General features: G+C 37.9%; 1 protein-coding gene across 4 annotated transcripts in view; it reads right to left on the reverse strand.

Annotated features, from left to right (window-relative positions):
• Positions 1–7,280: 7,280 nt before the first annotated feature.
• The window catches only part of LOC145494805 (uncharacterized), a 24,232-nt gene continuing 5,340 nt past the window's right edge, over positions 7,281–26,172 (reverse strand). The window contains exons 1-6 of one of the 4 annotated variants that reach the window (XM_081474378.1): positions 25,078–25,448; positions 16,050–16,112; positions 14,826–15,068; positions 14,505–14,606; positions 13,725–14,015; positions 7,281–8,972 (exon numbers count right to left, since the gene is read on the reverse strand). In XM_081474378.1, coding sequence (XP_081330504.1) covers positions 8,961–8,972; positions 13,725–14,015; positions 14,505–14,606; positions 14,826–15,068; positions 16,050–16,112; positions 25,078–25,230 — 864 coding nt within the window. In that variant the 5' untranslated portion in view covers positions 25,231–25,448 and the 3' untranslated portion in view covers positions 7,281–8,960. Of the gene's footprint in view, positions 8,973–12,845; positions 14,016–14,504; positions 14,607–14,825; positions 15,069–16,049; positions 16,113–25,077; positions 25,450–26,172 lie in introns of those variants that run through there. The other 3 variants (XM_081474377.1, XM_081474380.1, XM_081474379.1) reach the window with 3 other exon arrangements.

Genomic DNA, 26,172 nt, shown 5'->3' on the forward strand with positions numbered 1-26,172 from the left:
AAGATTTGTAGTGCAGCTGATTGTTGAGCTGACCAAGCATTTTTTCTTCGTACTCTTTATCATCAATTAAAACAAAACGGGAACCTTTGTCCTGTATCCGAATCACTACATTAGAGTTTCTAAGTTCCTTAAGGGCAACACGTTCTTTTCGTGAAAGATTATCTCTAGGTTGCTTAATGTTCTCAGGATTGATAAGATCACGCCTTACATTAGCTAAAAAAAGTTCAAGTTCAGGGTACCTGGACGTAGGAGATCTCCATTTCTTTTCTTTCGGAACACAACTGGCACCTTACTGGTTTCGTGGGATGTGGTTTCAATGTTCCCCAACATTGATAACAAACTTGGTCTTACTGCAGTTAGGAAAGCTTTGAATGCTAGGGAAAACAAAATTCCGTCTACATCTTGCATATTAGAAGCCGTAAAAATCTGTTTGAAAAGCAACCATTCTGTTTTTAAGGAGAATTTCTTTCTTCAGATTCATGGCACGGCCATGGGTCCAAAAAATGCATGTAGTTATGCCGATCTAGCCATGGGTGAAATTGATCTTAAAGCTAAGTTTTCCGGTCCGATAAAGCCGTCCTTGTGGTGGCGTTATCGTGACGATGTCTTTGATCTTTGGCAGCAAGGCCTTCCTGCCTTACATCAATTTACTGATTACATTAATTCTCTATACCCTACTATTAAATTCGAGTTAGTTTTTTCTGAACGTGAGCTTCACGTACTTGATCTTACTTTACACCTTGTGGATGGGTTTATTAGAACTGATGTTTATTCTAAACCTACAGATAGTCATTTATATCTTCCACCTTCTAGCTGCCATCCCAAGCATGTCTTCAAGGCTATTCCTCTTGGAGTAGCGACTAGATTGAAGAGAAATTGCTCTGAAGAAACTTTCCTTGCCGAGAGAACAGTTGAGTACAAGGGTTATCTTGTTAATCAGGGTTATCCCTCCAAATTAGTTGACGATCAATTCTCCAAAGCCTCCACCATTTCTAGGAATGATTTACTACGGCAACGCGGAAAACAATCGAAGAAATTATTTCCATTTGTTCTCACATTTAATCTTAATTTGCCTAATGTGAGTAGCATAATTAGAAAGCATTTGTTGATTTTGCAATCCAACCCCAAATTGAAAGAACTTTTCCCTCAAGGCTCTATCATACCATCTTTTCGTAGAACAAAAAACCTGAAAGAATTATTAGCACCATCTCGTTTTAAAACCGCCGATGAGGGACAAACAATTCAGCCAAACAATGGCTGCTTTAAATGTGAAAGAAATAGATGCGATCTCTGTCGAAATTTCTTTGTTGAATCTAAATCATTTCTAAGTTTTAAAACGGGCAGAAAATACACCATTCATTCAAGGCTTTCTTGTGATTCTAAAAACGTGATCTATTTAGTTTCCTGCAAGAAATGTCGTTTACAGTACATAGGATCAACTACCACCGATTTTCGGGTTAGGTTTCGTAACCACAAGTCTGCTATGCTCACAAACAAAACCACTTGTGAGGTAGCAGTACATTTCAATAAAATTCCACACTCCTTGGATGATTTTGAATTCCAATGCATTGATCAGGTGCAGGCCCCTAATGACTCAGACAAGATCGATAGGTTTTTAATTACGAAAGAGGCTTATTGGAGTGCTCAACTGTTCTCTTTGGCTCCCCATGACTTAAATAAAAGAGAAGAATTTCACTCCAAAAACAGAATTTGTTATAATTAACTTTCTCTTGTGTAAATATGCGTTCGCGCCATTAGGCAGTTCAAAGGCCCTTCCTTGGATTTTGTCAGCTTTTTGGGTGTCAGGTATGCTCAAAGGCCCTGCCTGGGATCTTATTACAGTTTATTGTTTAAGGGCCCCGCCAGGGATTTTGTTGTTTGTCAACCCTGTAATGCTCCAAAGGCCTCGATTTGGGATTTTGTTATTAACCTTGTCCAGCGTAAACGTAGGTTTCTTCTTTTTTTTTTTTTTTTTTTTTTTTTTTTTTTTCAACTGCTTATCTTTGCAAACTATTTTTCCCGTTATATTTACCGCATTGCAAGAGTCCGTTTTATCTATTTTAACTCTTTTAGTTTTTAGGTTGAATTTAACCTAGTTCTGCAACTATCACGCTCTATAATGTAATTTATGCACAGTATTGTATTCTTTTCGTTTGGTCTATTAATTATCACCCTGTATGACGCAATTTATAGTACAGCATTGTATTTCTCGTTTTGCATTTTCTTCCTGTATTGTATTAATCACGATGTATTAATAGCACAATATTGTATTTTTCATTTCGTTACGTAATCTACCACACTGTAACCGTATTTAAACTTAGTTTTCGTCCTTTTTCTCTTGTAACTGATGAAGGTCTAAGACCGAAACGTTTTAAATTTTTAACTTTTTAACTTTTTTTACCGTCAGAAGTTTAATAGAAAAACGTTTCGGTCTTAGATCTTCTTAGACCTGGTAACTGATGAAGGTCTAAGACCGAAACGGTTTTCTATTAAATTTTTAACTTTTTAACTTTTTTTACCGTCAGAAGTTGTCCGTCCTTGCTTTATCAAACGTTTTTAAATTCATTTTTGCGGTGAGGCTTGGACTGTGAATCTTCATTGATCCTCCTGACGCAGTGGCATTCTTTGTTGGCTTGAGGCATTTTATAACCGTTTTATATATATATAATAAACAATGGTAGCAAGACTTCAATTCATCGTTTTATTGCAATAAAACGATGAATTGAAGTCTTGCTACCATTGTTTATTATCTACACTGCTCCTCTCAGAGTCGAGCGCTCTATAAATTTATTCTGTTCAAGTTCAAGAAGTATATATATATATATATATATATATATATATATATATATATATATATATATATACAAGTTAAGTGGTCTCTCGAGCCAACAGCGCATCTCTGCCCACAGGAGGATCACAAATGGATTCACAGTCCAAGCCTCGGTCAGACGTAGTTAATTAATGAAGTTAATGAAAGAACCAAGGACGGACAACTTCTGAATGACATTTTCATTGGAAGAAAAACTTTTTATGCCCTGAGCGGGATTTGAACCCACGTCCCCCTGATTACCGGTGGGGTGTGATCACCACTACACTATCAGAGCAACCGTGCTGGCTACACGGCCAATCTAGATAGTGAATGGAGATTTTACGTGGTTCTCCCGGGCCAATGTTTTTTCTCCAACTAGATGACACTGGATCGACAGGAACGACGATTCACAGGCGGACGAGAGAGAAGGAGACAATTTAATTACAAGTTAAGTGGTCTCTCGAGCCAACAGCGCATCTCTGCCCACAGGAGGATCACAAATGGATTCAAATCCATTGGAAAAAACATTGGCCCGGGAGAACCACGTAAAATCTCCATTCACTATCTAGATTGGCCGTGTAGCCAGCACGGTTGCTCTGATAGTGTAGTGGTGATCACACCCCACCGGTAATCAGGGGGACGTGGGTTCAAATCCCGCTCAGGGCATAAAAAGTTTTTCTTCCAATGAAAATGTCATTCAGAAGTTGTCCGTCCTTGGTTCTTTCATTAACTTCATTATATATATATATATATATATATATATATATATATATATATATATATATATTAACATACCTGTATGTATGTAGGGTCCCTTTTGTATGTAGGGTCCCTTTTGTTTGAGGCAAATCATGCCTCATACCAGAACAAGATGAAACCATATAAGATGGAAGAGGAGATATTCAACGTTTTGAAGGTAATAACCTAGTACGGTGCCAAATAAGAAAGAAAGAAAGAAGAAGAAGAAGAAGAAAAAAAGTTAGAACTTAAATAAGTTGAGCACCATGTCCAGAACTATATGTTAAGTACTAAACTATAAGATTCTATTCTTGTTCATAAATTATATATTTTAATTTTATATATATTTTGTAATTATTAAAGTTAGCTTTACGAAACAGGTTTTTTAAGTCGAGTTTAGTGAGGTTAATTTAAAAGCAGCAAGTAGCATTTATGAAAAGGGTTTATACTTATATTGACGCAAGTATGTATAATGTCTAGTACATACAATATACTGATACAAGAATAGTATAATTTAAATGGACTTCATGAGTCACCTATATGTGAGAGAAGGGGCAGAGACCTCCCGAGTTGCCATGGTTTTATAATTTCACAACGTAAATGGCACTACTCCACAATTCTAATTGCTGTAAGAGGCTCGTGTGGTAATTTCCGCCTGAGACCCTAAAAAGTACCAGGATCAGTCCAATGGTGTTTTTTCTACATTGAAAATCCCTAGGTACCATTTGGCCAAAGATTTTAAAGCTAAATGGGTACAGCAATACTCAATCAAAAAAATGTCCACTTTCCTCACCAAAGCAGAATTTGCATTGAGTTGCGTCCTGATTCCCACGTTTAACCCAACACCTGCAGTTATTAAGATCTGAAATAAAGAATTAATTTTGTAACGGAAAAGAAAAGAAAATCAAAGTTACACTAAATATCAATAGAGATTTTAATTTCGTACATATATTTGGCTCAAATTATCAATGATTGGGATGTTAATTAAAGAAACACGAGCTGAGTGAAACTAGTTTGTCAGATTGTGAAATGCCGTGTGGCAACAACATCCGCAGTCGAGTGTTTCCATAGCTTTTTCCCCGTCTCTTGTTTATTTATCTTTGTGGAAATTATTCTTCGTGATCCGTGAACTGAAGGTTTTGCGGGACCAGTGAAGAACTTCAATTAGTCACCGATATTCGTGACTTCACCTCTCAATTCTACGTAATTTTGAGACGCGAGTCATATGCATACGAATGGTTAGAGTTGTCTATCGAGAGTGACTTATACATGCGATTTGCAATATGTAGCCTTGACTCAGCCTTTTACGATTTTTCTTTCTTCAAACACTCTTTCTAGTGTAAGAACAGGTTATAAAAAGAGTATCTTACAGTACTTGCTTATTTTCGTGACTCGGAAAAACGAAATATTTATATCCGTGATCCGTTATCCTCAATTCAGTTTCCGTTCGTGAATCGTGCCATAGATCCCCTGTGCAACCCTCTAGATTATCATATGTAATATATTTTTGGCCGAGCCCTAATTAACTACTCCTGTTGTTTCTGTGTTGTATTGAGTCCTAGAAGTACGCGTCCTAACATGCACTTTCTCACAGGGTGTTCTTTCAATACTGTATAATATGCGCAAGTAGACCGAGTTTGTAACAAGTTTGACGGAGTATTTTGTAAAACAGTGTCACAGAATCCACTCTTGTCAAATAATCGTAATCTTAGTAAAGCATATTAAATTATTAAGTCTAACATTAGCCTCTTCTGGTACAAGAATGGTACAACGGACCAAAGTACAACTTTATTTTTATTGCTACTCTATAGCCGGGTCCTAGAGGTGTTTAATTTAATTGTGATTTTGTAAATAATGAGATACAAAAAAAAGTACAATTTAAAAGCTTTTAATTCAAATTTTCCCGTTCTTAATTTGCTACTCTATAGTGTAGATGTTTAAACCCCGCCGCCATGCATTTCACGAAGACGAGTTTGACGTACTAGGTAATTAAAATAATTTACATATTTTTTTGAAGTGTAATGATTTTGAAATTATTTCATCATTTGGCGTTGCGGCGTGTACCATACCGTTCTAACTAGCACTAAGTCAAGTACTTAAGACCCACTGAATAAAGATAACGGTGCGAAAGGTTACCGATCTTTTGTGACATGCAATGTAATGCATGTTACTTCCAAGGAAATAGGTCCGGATCTCTCCAGGATGGTGCCATCGTACCGTCTGACCTATTGTCCTCCCAGAAGGGTAGAGACGCCGCTACTCTGTCTCTGTCTTCCCTGCCACTCATGTTTTGCCACCATAATCAGTGTTTTGTTTCTGTTTCCTGCATCTACCCAGCAAAAGGGAGGGAGGGAGGGGGGGGGGGGGTTGCAATGTTGTTACCCATATAAATATCCTCGCTGGTATGTTAGATCTGCCCCTACCCCTGTATGGGTGTGGCTTTAATAATTTATACTCTGAATTGCACAGCAGCAGGGTCTCATTAACTGATGTTGTGGAACCGTTTTGAGGATAAATGTTTCGAACGGATACATGTAGTAGTATTAGCATTGAACAAAGTAGTTGTCTAAAGCTTACCAGAATTCCAGTCCACAATGTAAGGTAGAGGGAATGCTGTAGCACGATCTCCATCTTGTACACGATCAATGATTCCCACTATGACCAACCAAAAGGTTCCTACAATCTGAAGTACTGTAACTTTAATGAGTAATGTTGGAACTGCAATCGCTATGATGTACATGAACACGGAACTCCACGAAAATATTTTTGGGTTTGATATTTCACTTCAAAAATTTGATCAGCCACCGGAACGTATTCACCTGTCATGTTATGATTTATAGAGGAACTCAGTAGGCCATGTTCGATATATAAATACTCTAACATGGCTCCGTGGCTTTCAGAACAAACTTTTATATATTTGGTGGTGTTTTCTATGTATCGAGTCTCTTTTAGAAATTGTGAAACAAAAGAGACTTTAAAAAATGAAATTCTGACCCGAAAGCCTCGGATCCACGTTAGAATATCGATATCTAGTATAAATCTACCAGCGTTCTATCACGAATGCCGTTGTCTGATTGGCTACTCTAATCAATATCTATTGTGATAATTAGTGAGTAGCGTAGCAGTGTACCCTTGTTAACAAACTGACGGCCGCTTCTCGGCGTATTCGAAGTGTCCGTGAAGAGAGTTTAGACAAAGCTTTGAACGACTAGCAGAGTTAAACTAAAACAATTAGATTATTCGCTCTCGATTTCTATCACGCGATAGAAATCTCGAGCTCAAAACTCGTGAAAGTTTCCCACAGCACTTCTCGTTCTCCAAAACTTTCATTCGTGTTTCTCAGTAAACAATTAGATTATGAGCTCGAGATTTCTATCACGTGATAGTTGACGAGGGCGCAACCCGAGTCAACTATAACGTATCGAAATCGAGAGCGAATAATCTAATTGTTTCAGTATAAATCTACTAGTCGTTCAAAACTTAATCTAAATCCTCTTCACAGACACTTCGAAAACGCCAAGAAGCGGCCGTCATTTTGTTAACAAGGGCACACTGCTACGCTACTCACTACCTATCATACATAGTATAAATCTACTAGCGTTCTATCACGAATGCCGTTCTCTAATTGGCTACGCTACTATCTATTCTGTGATAGATAGTGAGTAGCGGGTCTTTCTCCTAAACGATAAACAACTTGTAGTTTAACACGACAGCAACAAACACGACAAAAAACTAACGAACACTGTTCTTTATTTACCAAAAGACAAACACAACTAAAGTTAAATATATTATGTATCTACATTTTTTTTAGCTATTTTTTGTACTATTTTAAGTTATGGTGTTACCGTAAACAATCACACATTTTCTTAGAAAACAAACAAACATACAAAATCTCAGTCCAACAGCAAGCTCTTATATGGGCGAACTTACTCTTCTAACTTCACCGCTCGCGTTTATAACGCAAACGTGAAACTACTTCAGGCTAGCAAGATCAGAAAAGGAATTTCTTACATCTGTTACAGGTCTTATCTGCATCTGTATACATGTAGGTGATGTAAGTTATACCAAAAGTTACAATATTATTCCCAACGTCAACACTTTGTGTCGTAAAGTAATGTAATTACTATGTACCTTTTAAGCTGGTTCTACCGGAAATAGAGAGAAACAGAAACAAGATGGTTGAGCCCCACTTATTATTTTTTTCATCGAATGCCAATCAACATGTCAAGAATTAAACTTGTCACAAATTAAGTTGAAAGAAAATGTAGGAGCCGGTTCAGAGCCAGCTAATTTTTCGTATAATTAATTTGGCTCGGAACCCCTTCCCGCAATTTGTTTGAAATATTGCAAAAAGGTGTATTTAAGATTATAGTGTCACTGCTATAGAAGAGTAACGTCTTGTTAGAATTGTAACCTTTTGCGTCACGAAAACGACTGTAATTTGTTCTACTTTATCAAAAAAGAAAAATAAGAAAAAAAGAAGAAGAAGAAAAAAAAAAAAAACTCAATCGTTGCGACATACCTTAAGCCCCTCAAGGATTCTAACATTGAGATGGAGCTACTAAACATTCAAGCCAAAACTCTAAAAACAAGTGGGGCGGGAGGCAAATAGTAACTATTACCACAAAGGCTCTGAATTTACATTGGGTAACGTTTGTTAGGCAGGTAGCTGCACCTTTGTTGTACCGGTTCAGTCCAAATTGTTCCAATCAAAGGCCGGTGTGGCTCTAACTAATGATTCTCGAGAAGGTCTCCTAAAAGCTGCTTTTTTACTAGCGACGGAGTCGTAGTCGGAGTCGTAATCAGAAGCAGACACTGATTCTGCTTATGGTCCCGTCGCTTACGATCTAGTGAAAACTAGATTGTCGGAGTCGGAAGCAGAAGCAGGAGTAAACCAATCGCAATGTTCGAATCCGGGCCTTAAAGCTTGTGATTGGTTGGTTCTTTCGTTTCTACTTCCGACTATGACAATAGTAGTTGGCACTGGATCATAAACGACAGAGTCGCAAACGGCGTCGGAAGAAATGGAAACGTTCTGATTCTTCCGGCTCCGATTCCGTTAAGCTTATTACTCCACTTATGTCTCTGATTTTCGATTTTCACAAGGTTATAAGCGCTCTTTATAATTATATGACCCTGACTTCCACTCCGACTCCGTCGCTAGTGAAAACCAGCCTTAAAGAGAGGCCTTTGGAATAGAAGCTATACAATAGTTTGGTAAAACTTTGGCTATTCAACAAACTTACTCTTATTTCTATTCATAGTATCTCACCTCAGTGACTCCGATGAATCAGCATTTTATCGTATCTTCCTATTTGCGGTTATTTTGTTAATTTTTCACAACAAGGAATATAAGACTACTAAACGTAATAGCGGATAACGTCTTTCTACGATCCACATCATGTCCTTCCCTTTAAACTGTGCCCTGCGTAAAAAAAAGAAAAAAAAAAACAGAAAAAAAGAAAGAAACAAACTTAACTGTTGTTGCACTTATCGTTGCTATCACTGCTGACGCCTTGCAACTTCTGGCAACATTCTGCTTAGTACATGCATTTAAAGTAAGCTATTCGAAAGAAAGAAACTGTGTCCACTTCACGAGTTCGACTCCGAATTGCGAGTTTAAAGCTACATGTACATATAGTGTACGTCAACCTTACAGCAGGCCACTAAGCCCGATAAGCACTCGGGCTATCCTGAGAATGATATAGTTAGCTTCAGTTTTATAAAGGGGTAACACTATAATTATTGTGTAGGTAGGGGTTAACTCTGCATACGAGCCGAGTGGCCCATCAGGCCTGCGCTTATCTCCGGTTTTTGTCGTATGAAGAAAAAGAAAAATAAAGTCAAGCTTCCAAAAAGTCACGGACTATCTTACACACCCGATGACATAAATAGATACTTTTAACTTTGCAATCAGACTAAAACATTTAAACTCTGCAACTCTTTCTTTGTACTGTTGTGGTTATTTACTGTTCAGTAACCACATGTCCGATTAGGGACCGTTCATTGTTTTTTATGGGATAGGGGAGACTTGTGGGATTTGATACATAGTCCCTGTTATATTTAATATATTTTTCCTGATCCCCTTATCCCCTTGTACCCCTAAATTTTTGGAATGACCCCCTCCCCATGAAATTTGAGAAGCAAAATCTGAAAACAGAGAAAAACAATATACCAATTTCAAGCCATTTTAAGCCGTTTTTGACACTGTACCAGTTGTTAAGTCATAAAAATAGACAAAGAGCGCCTAGATCAGAGCTGACATTGCCTTGACTGTTCGATGAAAGGGAGTTGCATGGTCGTTAGTGAAGGTTTGAGTGTATTCATATGGTTCAAAGTAAGGGGTCCAGGGGCATGCTCCCCCGGGAAAAAAAACAAAGAGTTTTCGTAACTTCATGAACGTTATTTTAGGGATTCTGGCAGAACTGCACTATTATAGATGCTGTCATCACAGCTTCCATATTCAAATATAAATAAACAAAGCCTGAAAAAAAGCTGACCTTGCCTCTTCTTTTAAGGGAAATCACTCATGGAGGTTCAAATATATTTCGTTACCAAATGCTTTCTATGCTTTTAGTTCCTGCTGCAGGGTACCTAGTACAGTAGAGTGTCCGGGGGCATGTTCCACTGGAAAATTTTGAATTTTCAGAACCCCAGGAAAGCTATTTTAGGCATTCTGGCAGACATTTTGCACTATTATAGTTGCTATTCAAAGAAAAGTTAGACAAAAGCATGGCAAAAGCTGATGTTTCTTCTTTTTTTTATCAAAAAGAAGTTATATGTGGTGCTTTCCGCTATATTTAGCAACCAAATGCTTTGTATTGGCTTAATTCTTAATGGAGGGTACCTGAAATGGATCCAGGGGCATGTTCCCCCAGGAAATTTTCAAATTTTCAGAACCTCAGGAACGCTGTTTCAGGCATTCTGGCGGAACTTTTGCACTACTGTGGAAGCCGTCAGTAAGGTAATATTCTGAGTGGGCCCCCCTTTCAATTTTTCAGCCTCCCTTCTTTCAAGCCATATTTTTTGGCATGACCCCTCCCCCAAATCCTATCAGCCCCCAGCCCCGCCCCCCACTTTACAAAAAATGAACGGTCCCTTAGAGAGCTTTTATTTTATTTCGCTTCTTTCCCAAGGGCACAAAGAGGATTGAGTGTCCGTGAGTTTCAAAAGCTACAGTAACTTTAATTTACCTTAATTAGAAAAAAATCTCATTGTACTAATCAGGAGCCATAATCGGGGACGGAGACCGTAAGTCTTGGGATCCGCGCGCACCTATGATATGGGACAATTTTTCTATTTTTAGAACAAATTGCGCCATCCTGACGTCATATATCCGCGCGAATCCACGCACATGTCTGGGCCTCTCGCGTGGATGTTGTCACGTTGCATGATCAAATGGTGAGAGTTGAGAGATTCTCTTGCGTATTTTTCACAGCGATGGCAGGGAATAAGGCAGGGACTAAGAACCAGGGCGCTTATATGCAGTTTTATGCTCCGAGCCACTGGAAAAGGTGGGTTTTTCAGGGTCGAAAACAAGACTTCAATCTCGCGCTGGGAATGAATAATAAGATCTGCTCGCGCTAGTTGTGAGCTTACGCGTATGTTTTTGCGTTTGTTCTGACTTAAGAATATAGCAAGGAAACTCTCCACTCTGGTATCGAGTTAATTTGTGAGTTTCTCGGACAATAGTTAATCATAACCAAAACCTGTTTTGATGGTTTCTTATTGTTTCTGCTTGTTTGGTGAGTTTGCAAAAGTTTCTGAAAGGAAAGTCTGACGCGTACAATTAGCTCATTTGCATAGTGCAGCTCGTGCACTTTCAAGTGCGAGTCGGTGTTTTCAATTGTCAGCAAATCTTGACAAAGATTTCTTTCGTTATCGTTTGTGCGGAGATGCTGCAACAAATTTCACGAACGCAAAAAAGGCTACTAACATCTTGTGTGTTTCTTCAACATAAGCATAGTGAAGTTTTACACTGCGAAAACAAAAATAGACAAGGAGTTTTGATATTTTAAACTCGATCAACAAAATCGAAATCGTTATTCGAAGTTGATTAAAGAAAGCGTCATCGTAACTTTGCTGATTATTTCTGTTTTATTCGCATATTTTCAGCTTAGCTTTTAATATGTACTCAAACATTTATCAATCTTACACATATTTAAGAACTATAGAGTTATTGTTTGAGTTCGATGTACGTTTTCACACGAAAGTGCGGCGGAAGTACAATTTGTCATGTTTACTGACTGTACAAAACACGCATCGGCGGGGATCGGCGGGCGCTCTCATTTATCGACAACAGAGAATTTACTGGAATTTTACACGAATAAAACTGAGCAGTATCTACGGACGTAAAGTTATTGGGCCTCGATGAAACATCAAGCGTTGCTTACAATTCAGGCGAAACTCAAACTAGCAATTATTTTGTTTTACTTTTCGGTCGCGATGGACTGACAAATTCCTCGCAAACGTGTGGCAAGAGGAGCTAGGAAACTATGAAGTCCTGAAGCTCTGCTATATCTAAATATATCCAGCTAGTGTTTTGCTGTGTTATTGAAAAGCTGTTAATCCTCAACATATGTGAAATTTAAAGTGGAGTAATGTACAACTCATGTAAAAGAAGCATCCGTCGGAACACAACTTGGTCAGCGATACATATCTAAGCTTAAAGCGGAACATACCTAAATTCGACACTGTCTTACTTCACTCAAACTGGAGCAGCTTACGACGAAAATACTTAAGCAAAATTCCAACAGACGTAAACGCGTTGAGTTGTGAGCCAAAAACATAAAAAATTTCGGGAATTTCGGACGCCATTTCCCCCGCGCGACATCCGCAAAAATCCTCGCAGCATGTACGCGCGTGTGCCGCAGGTGATTGCGCAATTTGTTCTAAAAATAGAATTATTGTCCCTTATTATATGGCTAACTCCGCGAGCGGGCAAGATGAATCAAATCCTGCGCTGTGATTGGCTACCCGAGCGGGCAAGATGGAGCTATCTTGCCCGCTCGGGACTACCCGCCGTGTCCCGCAAGAAAAATTTCCCCGAAAGCCATATAATAAATCCTTTATTGACCAAGCTTGTTTGGTCAAGATGGCTGGATATTGGCCTCGTTCTTTTTTGCGAGTTTATGGACCTCGACTCCGTCTCGGTCCATAAACTCGCAAAAAAAGAACTTGGCCAATATCCAGCCATCTTGACCTCACACTTGGTCAATAACCCATATATATCATGGGGACAACCCCAATACTAAAAATGGCGCGCGCTTACGGTCTCCGTCCCCGATTATGGCTCCTGGTACTAATATAATAAACTGCTACAGCCTTTGAAACCAAGGAATTGATTCCTGGCTCTTGCTAACTTAACGACCACTTTTTCCTCATAAAGGACGTTCGCGCGAAAATTTTCCAACATTGATTTTTCTTCTGAGACTTTTACCACTGTAAGATGATGAGTTAGTTATGTCAGAAATGTAAAAAAAATGGAGGGTCACCAACTTCGTTTTGGAGAGAACATGCCCGGAAGAACACCCTAAATCTGAAAAAATCGCGCTTCTTGAGCGAATAAGGCCACTGTGTCTATAAGCCCAAAAATATTGCAATTAGATCTTTGAAGTGAAATGTTCTCTGCCAAATATTGTTTAAGTGGACCTATTAAGTGAATTTAGTCAACTGGCGAGGTTCCTTAAAGAACAAGTTTGCATTAGCGACCATAGTTTCACGCGCCTTCCAGCCGCAAGATGGCAGGATTCGATGTCCCGTGGACAGAAATTCCGAAATTTTTTAAACTTCTCACATGGATTTTTTGTTCATTTTTGGACACTGTGGAGATAATTGTACACGAAATCTGTTTCTGGAAAGAAACGTAGGGATCTCCGAACGTCAAAGATCATTAAATCCAGGCAAAGCTATAGCAATGGGCATCTGCCCTATCATTGTTCATTTTATTACTTAGCGGGCACTCTCATGCATGACGTGGCGTGTAAATTTGCATGCGCAGTCAGGATGCGCAGGAACAATTTGCGCGAGCGTCCTTAAATACATGTAGTTGCAGCCTTTGAAAGTGAAAAGAAAGAGTCTTTCACCGCAAGCTCCAAGTACACGCTAGTTTGTTTCTGTTAACTTTTAACAGAGAAAGCAATCACTGAAGACAAACCTTCATTAAAATAAACCTTACCTGCATATCTTCAGAAGACTGTGGACCGCTTGGATGGATGGTTACTTGAGGCACCTGGGATAAGGTGTTTTCTTGGGTACTTCCAGATGGAACCTGGACATACATTAGTCCATTCCCTGATGTTCCGGGCATCTGCTGCATGGTTTGTACTGGCATCAACATTACAGGAGCCTTGGCAGGTCCCATCTGATTCGTGTAAGTTGGAGGCATCATTACAGGGCTGCCACCTTGAACAACAGCCCGTGGCATTGGTTGGTAGGCTGTTGGTACAGCTTGGGCCTCAAAGCTGCCCTGGAGACCGAAACATGCCAAATATTAACATAAAAATAGCCGCATACTGACAAACAACCCTGTCCTGGACCTTCTCCGTTAAGCTGGCATTGTGCTGTGTGACAGAGTGAGGGGAATAGGCTTAGAACTGGACCATTAGCATCCCAGCAGGGTAGCCAGCACCTTTCCAAAAGTACCACAGGCTATAATATTATATTCTGAAGTCTTCGCCGAGATATTTGGTTGGAAAACAGCAAATACTAACTTACTATGGTGCTAGTAAAACTAGATTACGGGTTTGGCCAGCTGTCACCAGCGTGAAGAAAACAAGCATCAGTCAATTGCCAGGAAGGGCAAAAGGTGAAAATTGACTTAGCCAGCCCCAGTCCTGTAACCCGCTTTCTGTTCCTTGCATGTCATAATAATGATAACAGCATTAAAACTGAGTACATACATGTAGTGACAATTTGTCTTGTACATTCTAATTGTAAACGTTTTATGTACATGTACCTGAATTTGTCCAGCTCTTGCAAAATTACTTCTCGGCACTTGATCCAACGGTACATACGCTGCTGCCTGATCATTATATGGTGCAATAGGTGGATCATCAAGCTGTTGAAAAAAAAAAAAAAAAAAAAAATTAATGAATCTATTTGAAGCTATAAGAATCAGTTGGGTGTTTACCTGTAAGTGACACCATCTGAAAAAGAAGAACAACTTACAGTATAATCACAACAAAAAAAAGGCACAACAAAAATAGACTGGAATAAATACAATGAAAGAAACACAAATACACACACCCACACCCACACAAAGATCAACATACTGTACCTGCATGTATGTAGAATTTCTCTCGTTCGAGGCCATTACCCCCATGATGCATATAAAAATTTCAATCAGTGCCATCACACAAATTATGGCCACAACAGCAAAGCTGTCACTGATGTTGTCAACGTCATCAGCTGACCCATAATGAGCTATCTGGGCATAGCCAGAGAGACTTGCACCATACAAGACCATGATCAAACTGCACAAGATGGAGCAGAAGATATTCAACGTTCTGTAGGTAACAGTCTAGCATGGCATAAGAGAAATACAACACAGTCAGGGAGGAACAAATCCAACATAATGCCTTACTAGTGACAACCACATAATCAAGACTTTCCTATCACGATTGCATTTTACCTGTAAACAATTACATGTATAATACATGTGTTTTGTTACATCACAAGTCAAGAATAGTATAATTCATTAGAAATCCACTTGATGGTCTTCTTTAAATAAAATAGTTACCTAACAATGTTACTAGTAATATACATATTAATTATTTAAATCTCCCCTTTAATTGATGGCCCAATTGTGACTTTTTCAGGTCAAGTTGGAAGACTAAATTTAGCTCTTAAATCATTAATTGGCAGAATTGTATAAAATTTACCACAAAATGAAAGTCAAAATCAAAACAAACATGCACCATATACATAACTACACTGTAGGCCTAACTACACTGTAGGCCATTAAAATACACACAAGTGAAACCTTGGCATGCACACATGTACTGGGGGCTGGGTGGTTCTCTAGGACCTAAACACTGAAAGAAATGTAACAAGCTTAATTGGAAATTCCAGCCGTGGGGGGGGGGGGGGGGGGAGGGAGGGAGGGGGGAGGGAGGGGGGAGGGGCAGGGCTCTTGGAAACTGCTTAGTCAGTAGGTACATGCATTGGTCTGGGAACGGATTCCAACTGAGGCTAATGCAGTCAGCCTTCTAAAATGCAAATGACTGATCTCGTTTTTAACAGAATAAGACCAAAAATAGTGTCAGCACCCTCATTCCTCCTTTTCAATGTTGGAAATGATACAATACAAATTTCTATTAGATGAAAGTGTTACATGTACATGTTGACATTGCACAGGGGTACAGAGGGATAAAAATTATGCATATCTATAGCCCAATATTTCCTATTGCATGATGCTTGTCATGTACATGTTATGTACAAAAATAATGATAAAAGACAACTACTGCACAGTATTTAGTAAAACAGCTATTAAGTTTCTTACCACGGGATGATTTGGATTCATTTTTGTGCCCACAACAACACCAAGGCCAGAACTGGTCATGATCTGAAGATGGAAAATTGAATTGCTGAATTACATGTATGAGTGGTTTTTAATAGTGAGTTACCATTATATACCATGAAACAATGTGATATTTTTAATTACCACAATTGCTACTAATCTCGCAATCTGATTGGCTAATTTGCTGCTGTTGATAAGAGTCCACTGCAGACAATGCTGCACACGTCAATGTGTTACGCTCTTGGTCAAGCTCTGAAATTTTTTTTTTTAACGTTGATATTGTGGTAAAAAAAAAACAAGCAAATGTGGTTTAGTGTTGTCTGTACTCTTATCGACAATGATATGTGACATCACAGTGGTCAAATTTTCTTGTGGACTCACTTGGCTGCGCCTCGTGAGTCCACAATATTTTGGCCACTGTGATGATGCATATCGTTGTCGATGAGAGTACAGACAACATTAAACCACATTCGATTTGTTAAATATGCCAGTTACATGTAGAGCTTTCCTTATGAGACTGCAGGGCTGTCATCAAGATTTGAGTTACTGGAGTCAACTTTGATTCCGGTAACAAACTTGTTACTTTGTGAGCAACATTCATGTTCACCCGTAAAATCAAGGGCCCATCTAGTATAGTCAGTGGCAACAGGTATATTACACCATTAAGTCCTTTATGATGGCCCTAGAGTGTGTGAGAAGAGGGGTGGCAGCTGGCACATGTCATTATTCTGTGGCTGACTGTTGGTAAACAAACAACTAATATTATTTTACATGGTATGTTATTCTTCCATGGTACCCCATACAACCATGTAGGATTGCTTCTTCAATTGGCATGAATATCCAGTAGTAACCGTACGATAGAGGTATTCTGGAATAACTTGCCAACATTGAGAAATCTCATCGTGGGGGCCATAATACATGTATATATTCCATGATGTCTGTGGCAACTACAAGTACAGATCTAGTTACAGTGGAAGCCCTCATAAGAGGACACCCTCGGGATGCGAAAAAGCTGACAAGAGGTTAACTGGAGCTGGCTGTTGAGTTTGTAAGGGAGTTCAAACACTATCTAGGTTTTGTGAAAGTGGTGGTAAATAGAGCTGTCTGCTTACAAGAGTGTCCATTAAGAGAGCTTCTACTGTATACTGGTACATATATTGAACTGGAAGTATAATTTGCCACCGCCCCTTCATAGAACACTACTCCATATTGAACAAGTTAGCATAGTCATAAGGAACAGAGTTTCCGTCAGTGGCAGCAAGCTGTTGATACCTTGACAGTCACACCCCTCTCTTTGGATATGCAAAATAATTTTTCCCATATTATTTTAATGGACATTGCTGAAGTACACTGTAAATTATTTCTGTCTTTCTCTATCAATAATCTGGATTCCGGATTCCAGATTCTGGAGTCTGGTTTCTGGATTCCATGGTTTAGGATTGCCTGCAATTCAATGGATATCAATTGATATCAATCACCAATTGCTACTGCTCGAGATATATATATATACATGCATGCATGCATGCATGCATGCATGCATACATACATACATACATACTGGACATGAAAGCCACATTATACTTCTGGCAAATTGCAGATCACTAAAACAGAATGGCACTTATGCATGTACACTGTAGTACTAGCCAGGGCTGTCATTAAGGGCCATAACCCGCAGAACCTGTTCAAAACTGGTCATGTTTCTACAGGTACTGTTTGTGGTTGAAGTAAAGCAAAGAAATCCACAGTGCTGTAATAGATGTCCAACATCTATTACTATGGAACTAGACATCTATTACTATAGAATTCACATACTTGAGCTGAGTATTACGTCCACTGAACATAAAGGGCCGACCTACACACGACCGCATTGCACCAGTAATGCACAGATTGTTGATTTGAGTCCTGTTCAAAGCCTGAAAATTTTTTCAGGTCTTTTTTTCCAGTAGTGTTATGGCTGCATTTGCATCTATCATCATGTCTACATTTAATTGCTACTGTTGGACATTTATTACTAGGGAATTCAGATACTTGAGCCAAGTATTACGTCCACTGAACATAAAGGGCCAAACCACACATGACCGCCCTCATGTGGCTTTGATATAAATGTAGTTCAGTTGGGCTCAGAGCATTGCACTGGCAACCCAGAGGTCCTCGGTTTGAATCCTGTTTAAAGCCTGAATTTTTTTCAGGTCTTTTTTTCCAGAAATGTTATGGCTGCATTCGCATCTATGATCAAAGCAAACAAACTTAACAGCAATAACATTTCTTTTTTCTGATATTTTTATTTGAACATTGCCAAGGCGAATTTTCTTTTTTCCATTTTTATCGATTGACTACACCTCGAAGAACATCTGTATCACATTCCTAAAGGAGGGGGACATGGAGATTTGTGGTGTTGCGGTATTGATGTTTTTTTTTTTAATGCGGTGATGCGGTGAGTAAAATCTCAACTTGCAGTGTTGCGGTGATCTCAAACCCTACGGTGTGCAATGTTTGTGTTTTTCACACTGCGGTGTTCGGTGAAATGAAATTGATCGCAGTGCTGGGGTTTTTGATTTACCTTTTTCAAACCTAAATTTGACCTAAATTTAGCATGTAAATTAAATGATTTGTCGATTACTTCAACTGTCCCACCACTGATTACACCATTTGAAACAGAACACTTGACTGTTTGCTGTCAGAGCTGATCATTCTACGTATCGTAGTCAGATGGATTCTCATTTAAATAAACTGATCCTTATTAGTTTGTTCCATTTTGATATCGGTGACTGAACCATTTCTAAATTGTCTAAATCATTTACTGATTCAGTAGACTGTTTAACACAAGAACACCTAACTATTTGTATTTAGACAGTATCATTTGTCAATCATTTATTCCATTTTGCAAACCATCACTAAACCATTTATGTTTGGTCTGTTTGGTTTAATAACCTTGTATTTTTGGTGGTGACGGCCGCCCATAAAAGGGCCAATACATTAAAAGCTGCAGAAGGAAAAATGCGTCAGGGTACCAAGGAAAATAAAACAGATTAGGATCTAGGATAAAATTTAATAGTAAGAGCTTTTTGAAGTGTTTCTACTCAATAAGTTTCTTTTGAATCAGATACTAGTATGATGCGTGCATTACAAGAGAACAGTCCTTAGGCATACATGACATAGTCAATGATCAAGGGTTTGCAATGCATTATAGGGCGATTTCGAACTTGGATGTTTTCCGATGTGAGATAATCAATACAGCGGAGCAAAATGATGGATTGACTTCTTTTCTTATGTTGAATGTTATAGAAGCAAAGATCTTTCAATATGATTGTCTAGAAGGAATGCGTGACAACATAACCGGATTGATCGTCAACACAGAAATATGTAGTCGCCATTATGGTGATGAAACCAGGATGAAACGGATGAAAAAGGATGAAATGTTAGTCACATTGGTGACCATATCGGTCACCATTTTCGAGCCCTGGGATGGCTTTTAAAATACTACGCCTAGTTAAACCTGTAGTCTTGTAAAAGGAAAGGGCCAAATTGGCCCTTTCTTCGTTTTTCTGGGGGCCATCTCTCACTCTTAAATGAAAAATCTTATTTTAAGAAATAAATTTCTTAAACCAAATCTCCAGTTAAGAAATTTGGTTTCGTTAAATTAAATTCCTTATTTTAAGAGTAATTCTCATTTTAAGAAACAGTTTCTTACTTTAAGATTCCTTATTAAAATCCTTAATTTAAGAAGGAATGCTCTTATTTTAAGAAAAGACTATTCTTATTTTCAAGAACAGTTCAAGAGTATTGTTTCCTTAAAATTAATTCCCATTTTAAGAGTACTTTTCTCATTTCACGTAAGTATATCAAGAAGTATTTCAAGAAGTCCTGTTACTTTTGCTATTTTGGACAAGATGAAATCCATTTACAGGTCTCTTCCATGGAGCTTAGTGTGAAGCTAACCACCAAAGCTTTGAGGCCAGTGAGTGTCAATTAAACACCCGTGGATGTAGTATCACATATACTTAAGTCTGGCAATACCAGCACTGTACTTATTAGCAGAAAAATACAACTCCCAATGCAAAGCAATACTCATCAAACTCAGTCATTTATTTGTAATCCAGCTAGACATTGGATTCACAACAGGACATTAAACCACTTCATAATTGCTTAACAACCACTCTTTTCTGCGTGGAGAAATAATCACCTAATTACAATGGCTACTTTCCATTCAACCAAATACTCCTGAAATCAGTCCACAAACAAGTTTTTGAAATTTCGGGATTCATACCTCTGGAGGTTGTCCCAATGCTCCAGAATTTAAAAGTGGAGTTTATGGTCAAATGGAAAGCACAGAATGTATGCTACCAAATACCATTATTTATCATGCTCTAACAACTAGAGTCACATTAAGTACATGTAAACTAAAGATTATTTAAATTCAAAATAAGTGAATGTTACATACCACAGCCTTGGAGTTTAAATTGACCAATGTAGCTCTTCAAATCAGACTCTTTTCTTACAATCTAGTCCTCAATTATTTGTAACTGATGAATTGATTTTGACAAATGATACATAAACAGGAGAAATTGGAGGCTTGTTTGAAAAAAAAATTAATAAGATGGTCCTGGTCCTGTATAAGACTCCACGGCCATCAGGAAAGGGCTGAATTATCCTACTATTATTAAAGGAGACATGTCACAATATGTTAACTCATGCCTTGTCAAGTGAAATTAAATTTCTTTGAAGAAGGAACAAACCTCAACATGATTTTTAAGTAGAGGCAAATGACCAAGAGTGGTGGACATAGTCTTTGCAAAAAAAATAATTTAAATCAGCAACACAGCCCCTTTAAATATTCTTCTCCCTGAAAATTCTACAATAACCCACTTACTTTAACATCTGCATTTCTTTACTTATAGAGCAATTAATAATTTTTTTTTTTTGAGTCAGTGATAAAAACCCTGTATATGAAAACATAAGCCATTTTCTGGCTTTTTTGTAGTAAAATCATAATAATGTCCTCAAGGTTCTTACAATAATACCTCAGTAAGAGCCATTTAATGTACAAACTTACAAATTTAAACAGAATACATAAAATACATATGGCACTAGACTGTTGCACTTGCAAGGATGATCCATTATTGCTATGTATTTTGTACATTCTGTTCACACTGAGAAAGGTTGAGTTTAAATAGCCCCCAGTGAGGTATAATTAAGTTTCTAATGAAACAAACAACTGTATTCCCAAACATAACTCCAAGGAAATTTATATAAAATATTCTTTGAATATAGTAGCTTTGTAGTCAATATTGAACGCACAATGAGTGCAAATGAACAACATACATGTAAAAAGACAAAGAAGAGGTCTTCACCTCAATGAAGATCCTCCTGTCAACAACCACAAACAATATTGATACTCATCTGTCCCATCCTTGTTTCATGACACAAAGAGCTTGACGCTCTTAACTTAACTTTTAAGCCAACATTTTGTGGTCATTCATGCATGCGGATGGCAGTTTAGAAAACTGGCAAAAGGTACTTGAATTCATGAATTCAGTATACTGGTACAAGATTTATTTCCTGTCACGTGGGTAGGTGAAATTGCGTCCCTTACGAAAATAATGCCTATTTTATATCTGTTTTATACCTATTTTATATGTTATTTTATTCCTATCATTTTTGTATTTTTTTTTTTAACTATTTTTCTGGACTATTTTAAAGCAATTTTTAAACCTATTTTAAACCTATTGTTTGAAACAAAAAATAGCCAAAAAATAGTCCAGAGTGCTGATCAAAACTTACATAAATTAGCTTTAAAATAGCTTTAAAAAAGACATAAACAGGGTTAAAATAGCTTTGAAATTAAGTCTTATAATTAACAGGGTTAAAAATAGCTATAAAATAGAGCACATGTGGGCCACATTTACCCATTGAACAATAAGATTTATGAAATGTGGCATGTGCAAAAATAGCAATATTATCTGTAATACAAGTACATACTGTATATAGCCAAGTCAAAGGTCCAGAATTATAAAAAACAGTGACATTAATAAATTTGGCCCATTAAATTAAGAAGCAAATGGCAATTGAAACAATATAATAGCTAGCACCAATTGAAATTACAATGACTCAGTGTAAAAATTGTCACTAAGATTTTTGTCCAGTATCCAAGGGTGGAGCTTACACCAGATTAAAGACCAGCTGGAACATCTTGTTTCTGCTTATAATTTATTTTATGTACTAAAATTGAACAGTTTCTTGATGTGTCATACAGATTTAAGCTTACACTGACATCTTTGTTCAAAAGTCAAAGTTGCAAGTGCATTTTCCACGAGGTCCAACAGATTATGACAGAAATATAGTGAAAGTAGCCATCACTCCTGTTTGTCAATTGTTTTTCACTTAGCTTTTTAACCAAGTAGCTCTGTTGGTGATTCTATACCTCAAGCTTTTCCGCTTCAATAACTAGAACAGAAGCACACAACATGTGGTTAAAATCAGATCATAAGTTGTGTTCTATAAAATTGACCCCTGAAGGCAACTGCTCAAAACAGAAACATGATTTCAGATCAACTTCTATGACAATTAAGCTTTAAATTGTTTTTGGTTTAAGTTATGATTGTAATACAGAAAAGCTGAAATAGACTAGAAGAAAAAAAAAGACCTAAGAAAGACAATTTTAAAGATCCAAAACTCTTCAGCTCAGCATATGGCCAAGATCGAGTTTAGTGATACTTGTAAATATCATTGGAATACTGGTTATCAAAAACACCATCTTAAGTCTTAATCCACAAGGCTTGTGATTCTTAATACTTACAGTCTCTTGCAGAGCCAAAAGATCCAGATTTTGTGACTTTCAAACATCTTCAAACATCTTCAAACTTTCAATCGTTCAGTGACCGTTGAAATGCGCACCTTTCTCAGAGCATTGCATCATGGGTTATAGCAACTCGTTCCCAGGGTCTTAGTAACATTCAAATCCAAGATGGCAGTTCACACATTCTACAGAAGAAACTCAGCTTTTTACTGAATTTAGAGGCCTGACACAGGTTGGAAAGTGTTCAGACATCATTTAAAGAAGATTATAATTGTCCCAAGTAATTTAACTCTTACAGAGTTAAAACTATCTACTTGTCAGAAGCATGAAATGCATGGTACTGTTTATGAATAAGTCTCATGTGGCATGTGATTGTCATAATTCTTTCTCATTCAACCTTCTGTGTTCCTAAAGGTAAACTAACTGTTTTGTAATGTATGTTTCTAAAGAAAAACAGAATGTCACCATAAATGGTTGATTCAAGCTTCTCAAATGCCGGATTTCCATAATCAACCTCATTGAATTATTAAGTCTCCATATACCGTTGTTTGAACATTGCTGATGGAATTGTAGATTCATTGTTGAAGTTTTTGCAGCCTGAAAATCACTATTATTTTATGTGGTACTACGATTATCAGTTGAGTAAGGCACGAGGGAAGTTTTGTTATGAAGTTTAGGCCTGAAAATTATGGTGTTGTCACGGGCAACGTACCTCGTTTCCATTGGTAACAATATCAACGACCGTTGGTCGCCTGTCGCGTCGCCTACAATTTCGCGCGTTTTGCTGCCAATGACGTCAAAGGCCGACAAGTTACCAATGGATACGGAGCCAGTTGCTCGTGACAACAACAAGATTTTTACGTTAAAACTTGGTGACCAAACTTTCGTCCCGCCTTACTCAACTGATAATCGTAGTAACAATTTAGTGAATCTTGAATTGACAAATAATACAAAATAAAATATAATATTTCAGTACAAATATACATGAACCTTGCCATTTGAAAAATACTGTTTGGGTGCCTGGGATAAAATAGGATTAAAATAGAGTATTTTATACATATTTTGCAATGAAAGAGACCGGGGTTAAATCAACGTCCATAAACAGGAATAAAATAGTGTTTTTAAAGCTATTTTGTCATTTGTCAAAGTTGAGACAGATCTAAAAATAGGATTTTCATAGCCTATTTTATGTCTGTTTTGCAAAGGAACAAGTCATCACCTTTGCCACCCAAAGAAAAATAGGGATAAAACAGTCTATTTCATCACTGTTTTATAGAGGAACACTGATCTAAGAATGTAACATAGGATTAAAATAGCCTATTTTGCAGGCTATTTTTCAGGATGTTATTGGAAAATAGAAATATAATACCCCACTTTGTCTATCTTGCTTAAAAATAGGTATAAAATAAATGAAAAACACAAATAAAATAGAAGCCCCATTTTCTTCATCTGGTAAACTACGAATAAAATAGAAATTTGCAAGGATAAAATAAGACAAAATAGATGTGATAGCATTAAAATAGCCTTAAAATAGAAATAAAATAGGGTTAATTTTGTAAGGGACTCTTTTTTGGTTCTTTTCCCGCTTTGTGTGCGGGATAGGTTACCCAGTCAGCTCACCACAGTGCCCCATTTTCGTGAGAACCGAACACGGCAGGAGCAGGTGCGAGAACAATAATCTAAAATGCCCAAAAATAGACTCCAGTCGCCGGCACCTGCGAAAGGTTGGTTCTTAAATTAAGAAGCTGTATCTTCAATCATCTTTTAGATTAAGAAGCAATTTCCTGTTTTGAAAGGTTTATTTTAAGAAACCCTCCATACTTGAAATCAATATCTTAAAATAAGAAGCCGATTTTCGGGAAACTCTCAAATAAAGAACATTCATCTCAAATCAAGAACAACCGTCTTAAAATAAGAAATTACCTTTGTCTGGACTAAGAGAAAACATCTTAATTTAAAACTTCAGGTTTAAGAGTGTCTGATTGCAACGCGGGATTCCCGCAATGGCGCTTAACTGTAATCATGATGAAGTCATGACCCAAAATTCAGTTGACAGAGAAATCTGCTACCATTCAGCCACTGAAAAGCCATGTGGCCATATTAATGGAAGTCCTATAAGTGTTTATCGGTCGTTTATCGGCAGGCTTACTAAAGCAAGGGGTTTCAAGAGCTCCCACCCACATGTGTAGGGTGAAATTAGACTACAAAACTTACCAACAATCCAGTCCAAACTGGTAAAGCGATGAGACTTGCGAAAACAACAAGAAGAACCCGATCGAAAATTCCCGTTATGACCATTGCGAACGCCGCTATGAACTGTAAAGGGGAAACAAATCCACGAAGAAGGAGAGGAGCTCGAATCGCCATGATGAATTGCGAAATCTCTCACGCCAAGGCTCCTGGGACACATAAACTGTGTGAGTCACGCAATATGTTGGTCACGCGACTCAAATTGAAATTACATGAAATTAGGGTAACCGGTCGTTGCGCTTATGCATCAGTCAATTATGGTTGGCGAAATGGTGCAAAATTCACAAAGTTTATATTCATTCACATTTAATGTTTTTATTATTATTCACGAATATATTTATTTACATTCAACAACTAAAGTTATATTCAAGAAATATACTAATTCACATTTAACGACGTATTTCGTATTCACGAATATATTTACTCACATTTACGGGATGTATTCATTCACATTCAACGGTTTATATTCATTCACATTCACGATCGAAATATTGGTTCAACATGGTGCAATATTCAGTCAACATTTTCTGCGCACCGCCTTCGCGCATCATTAGGTCCCAGCTCACGCTCTATAATTTCGGAACGCAATATGGCGGACGAAGGAAGCCTTACTATATGAAGGGGTAGAACAAAGACCAAAGACCCCAAACACAAATGTTACATTGGCAGGAACTTTCGATCTCCTACAAGAGTGCGAACGGGAATGGAACACCGCGGAAGTAGGATTGAGAGAGAACATCCAAATAAGGCTCGAGTGTAGCTCTCCAGCAATTACTACCTTTCGTCAGTATCATAGGGCAGCACTGAATGAAATACTGGGAAATATATGTCTTTTGCGTGGAGAATGGATACGACACGACTCATCAAACTGCATAAACCTTGCAGTGTATTCTGTGACCAGCCCTGAGGTCTTCCGAACTCGATATTCAATATCGGAGGTAGTTCTTGGGGATCAGAGATGGCGCAGTGGTGACCCTCGCCTCCCACCAGTTTGACCCGGGGATGAGTTTGTGGTTGGTTCTCGCCTTGCTTTAATCTTTAAAGATTTAATGGCTGCAA

The sequence above is a fragment of the Orbicella franksi genome, chromosome 8 (assembly GCF_964199315.1).
Source record: "Orbicella franksi chromosome 8, jaOrbFran1.1, whole genome shotgun sequence".
Classification (NCBI taxonomy): domain Eukaryota; kingdom Metazoa; phylum Cnidaria; class Anthozoa; order Scleractinia; family Merulinidae; genus Orbicella; species Orbicella franksi.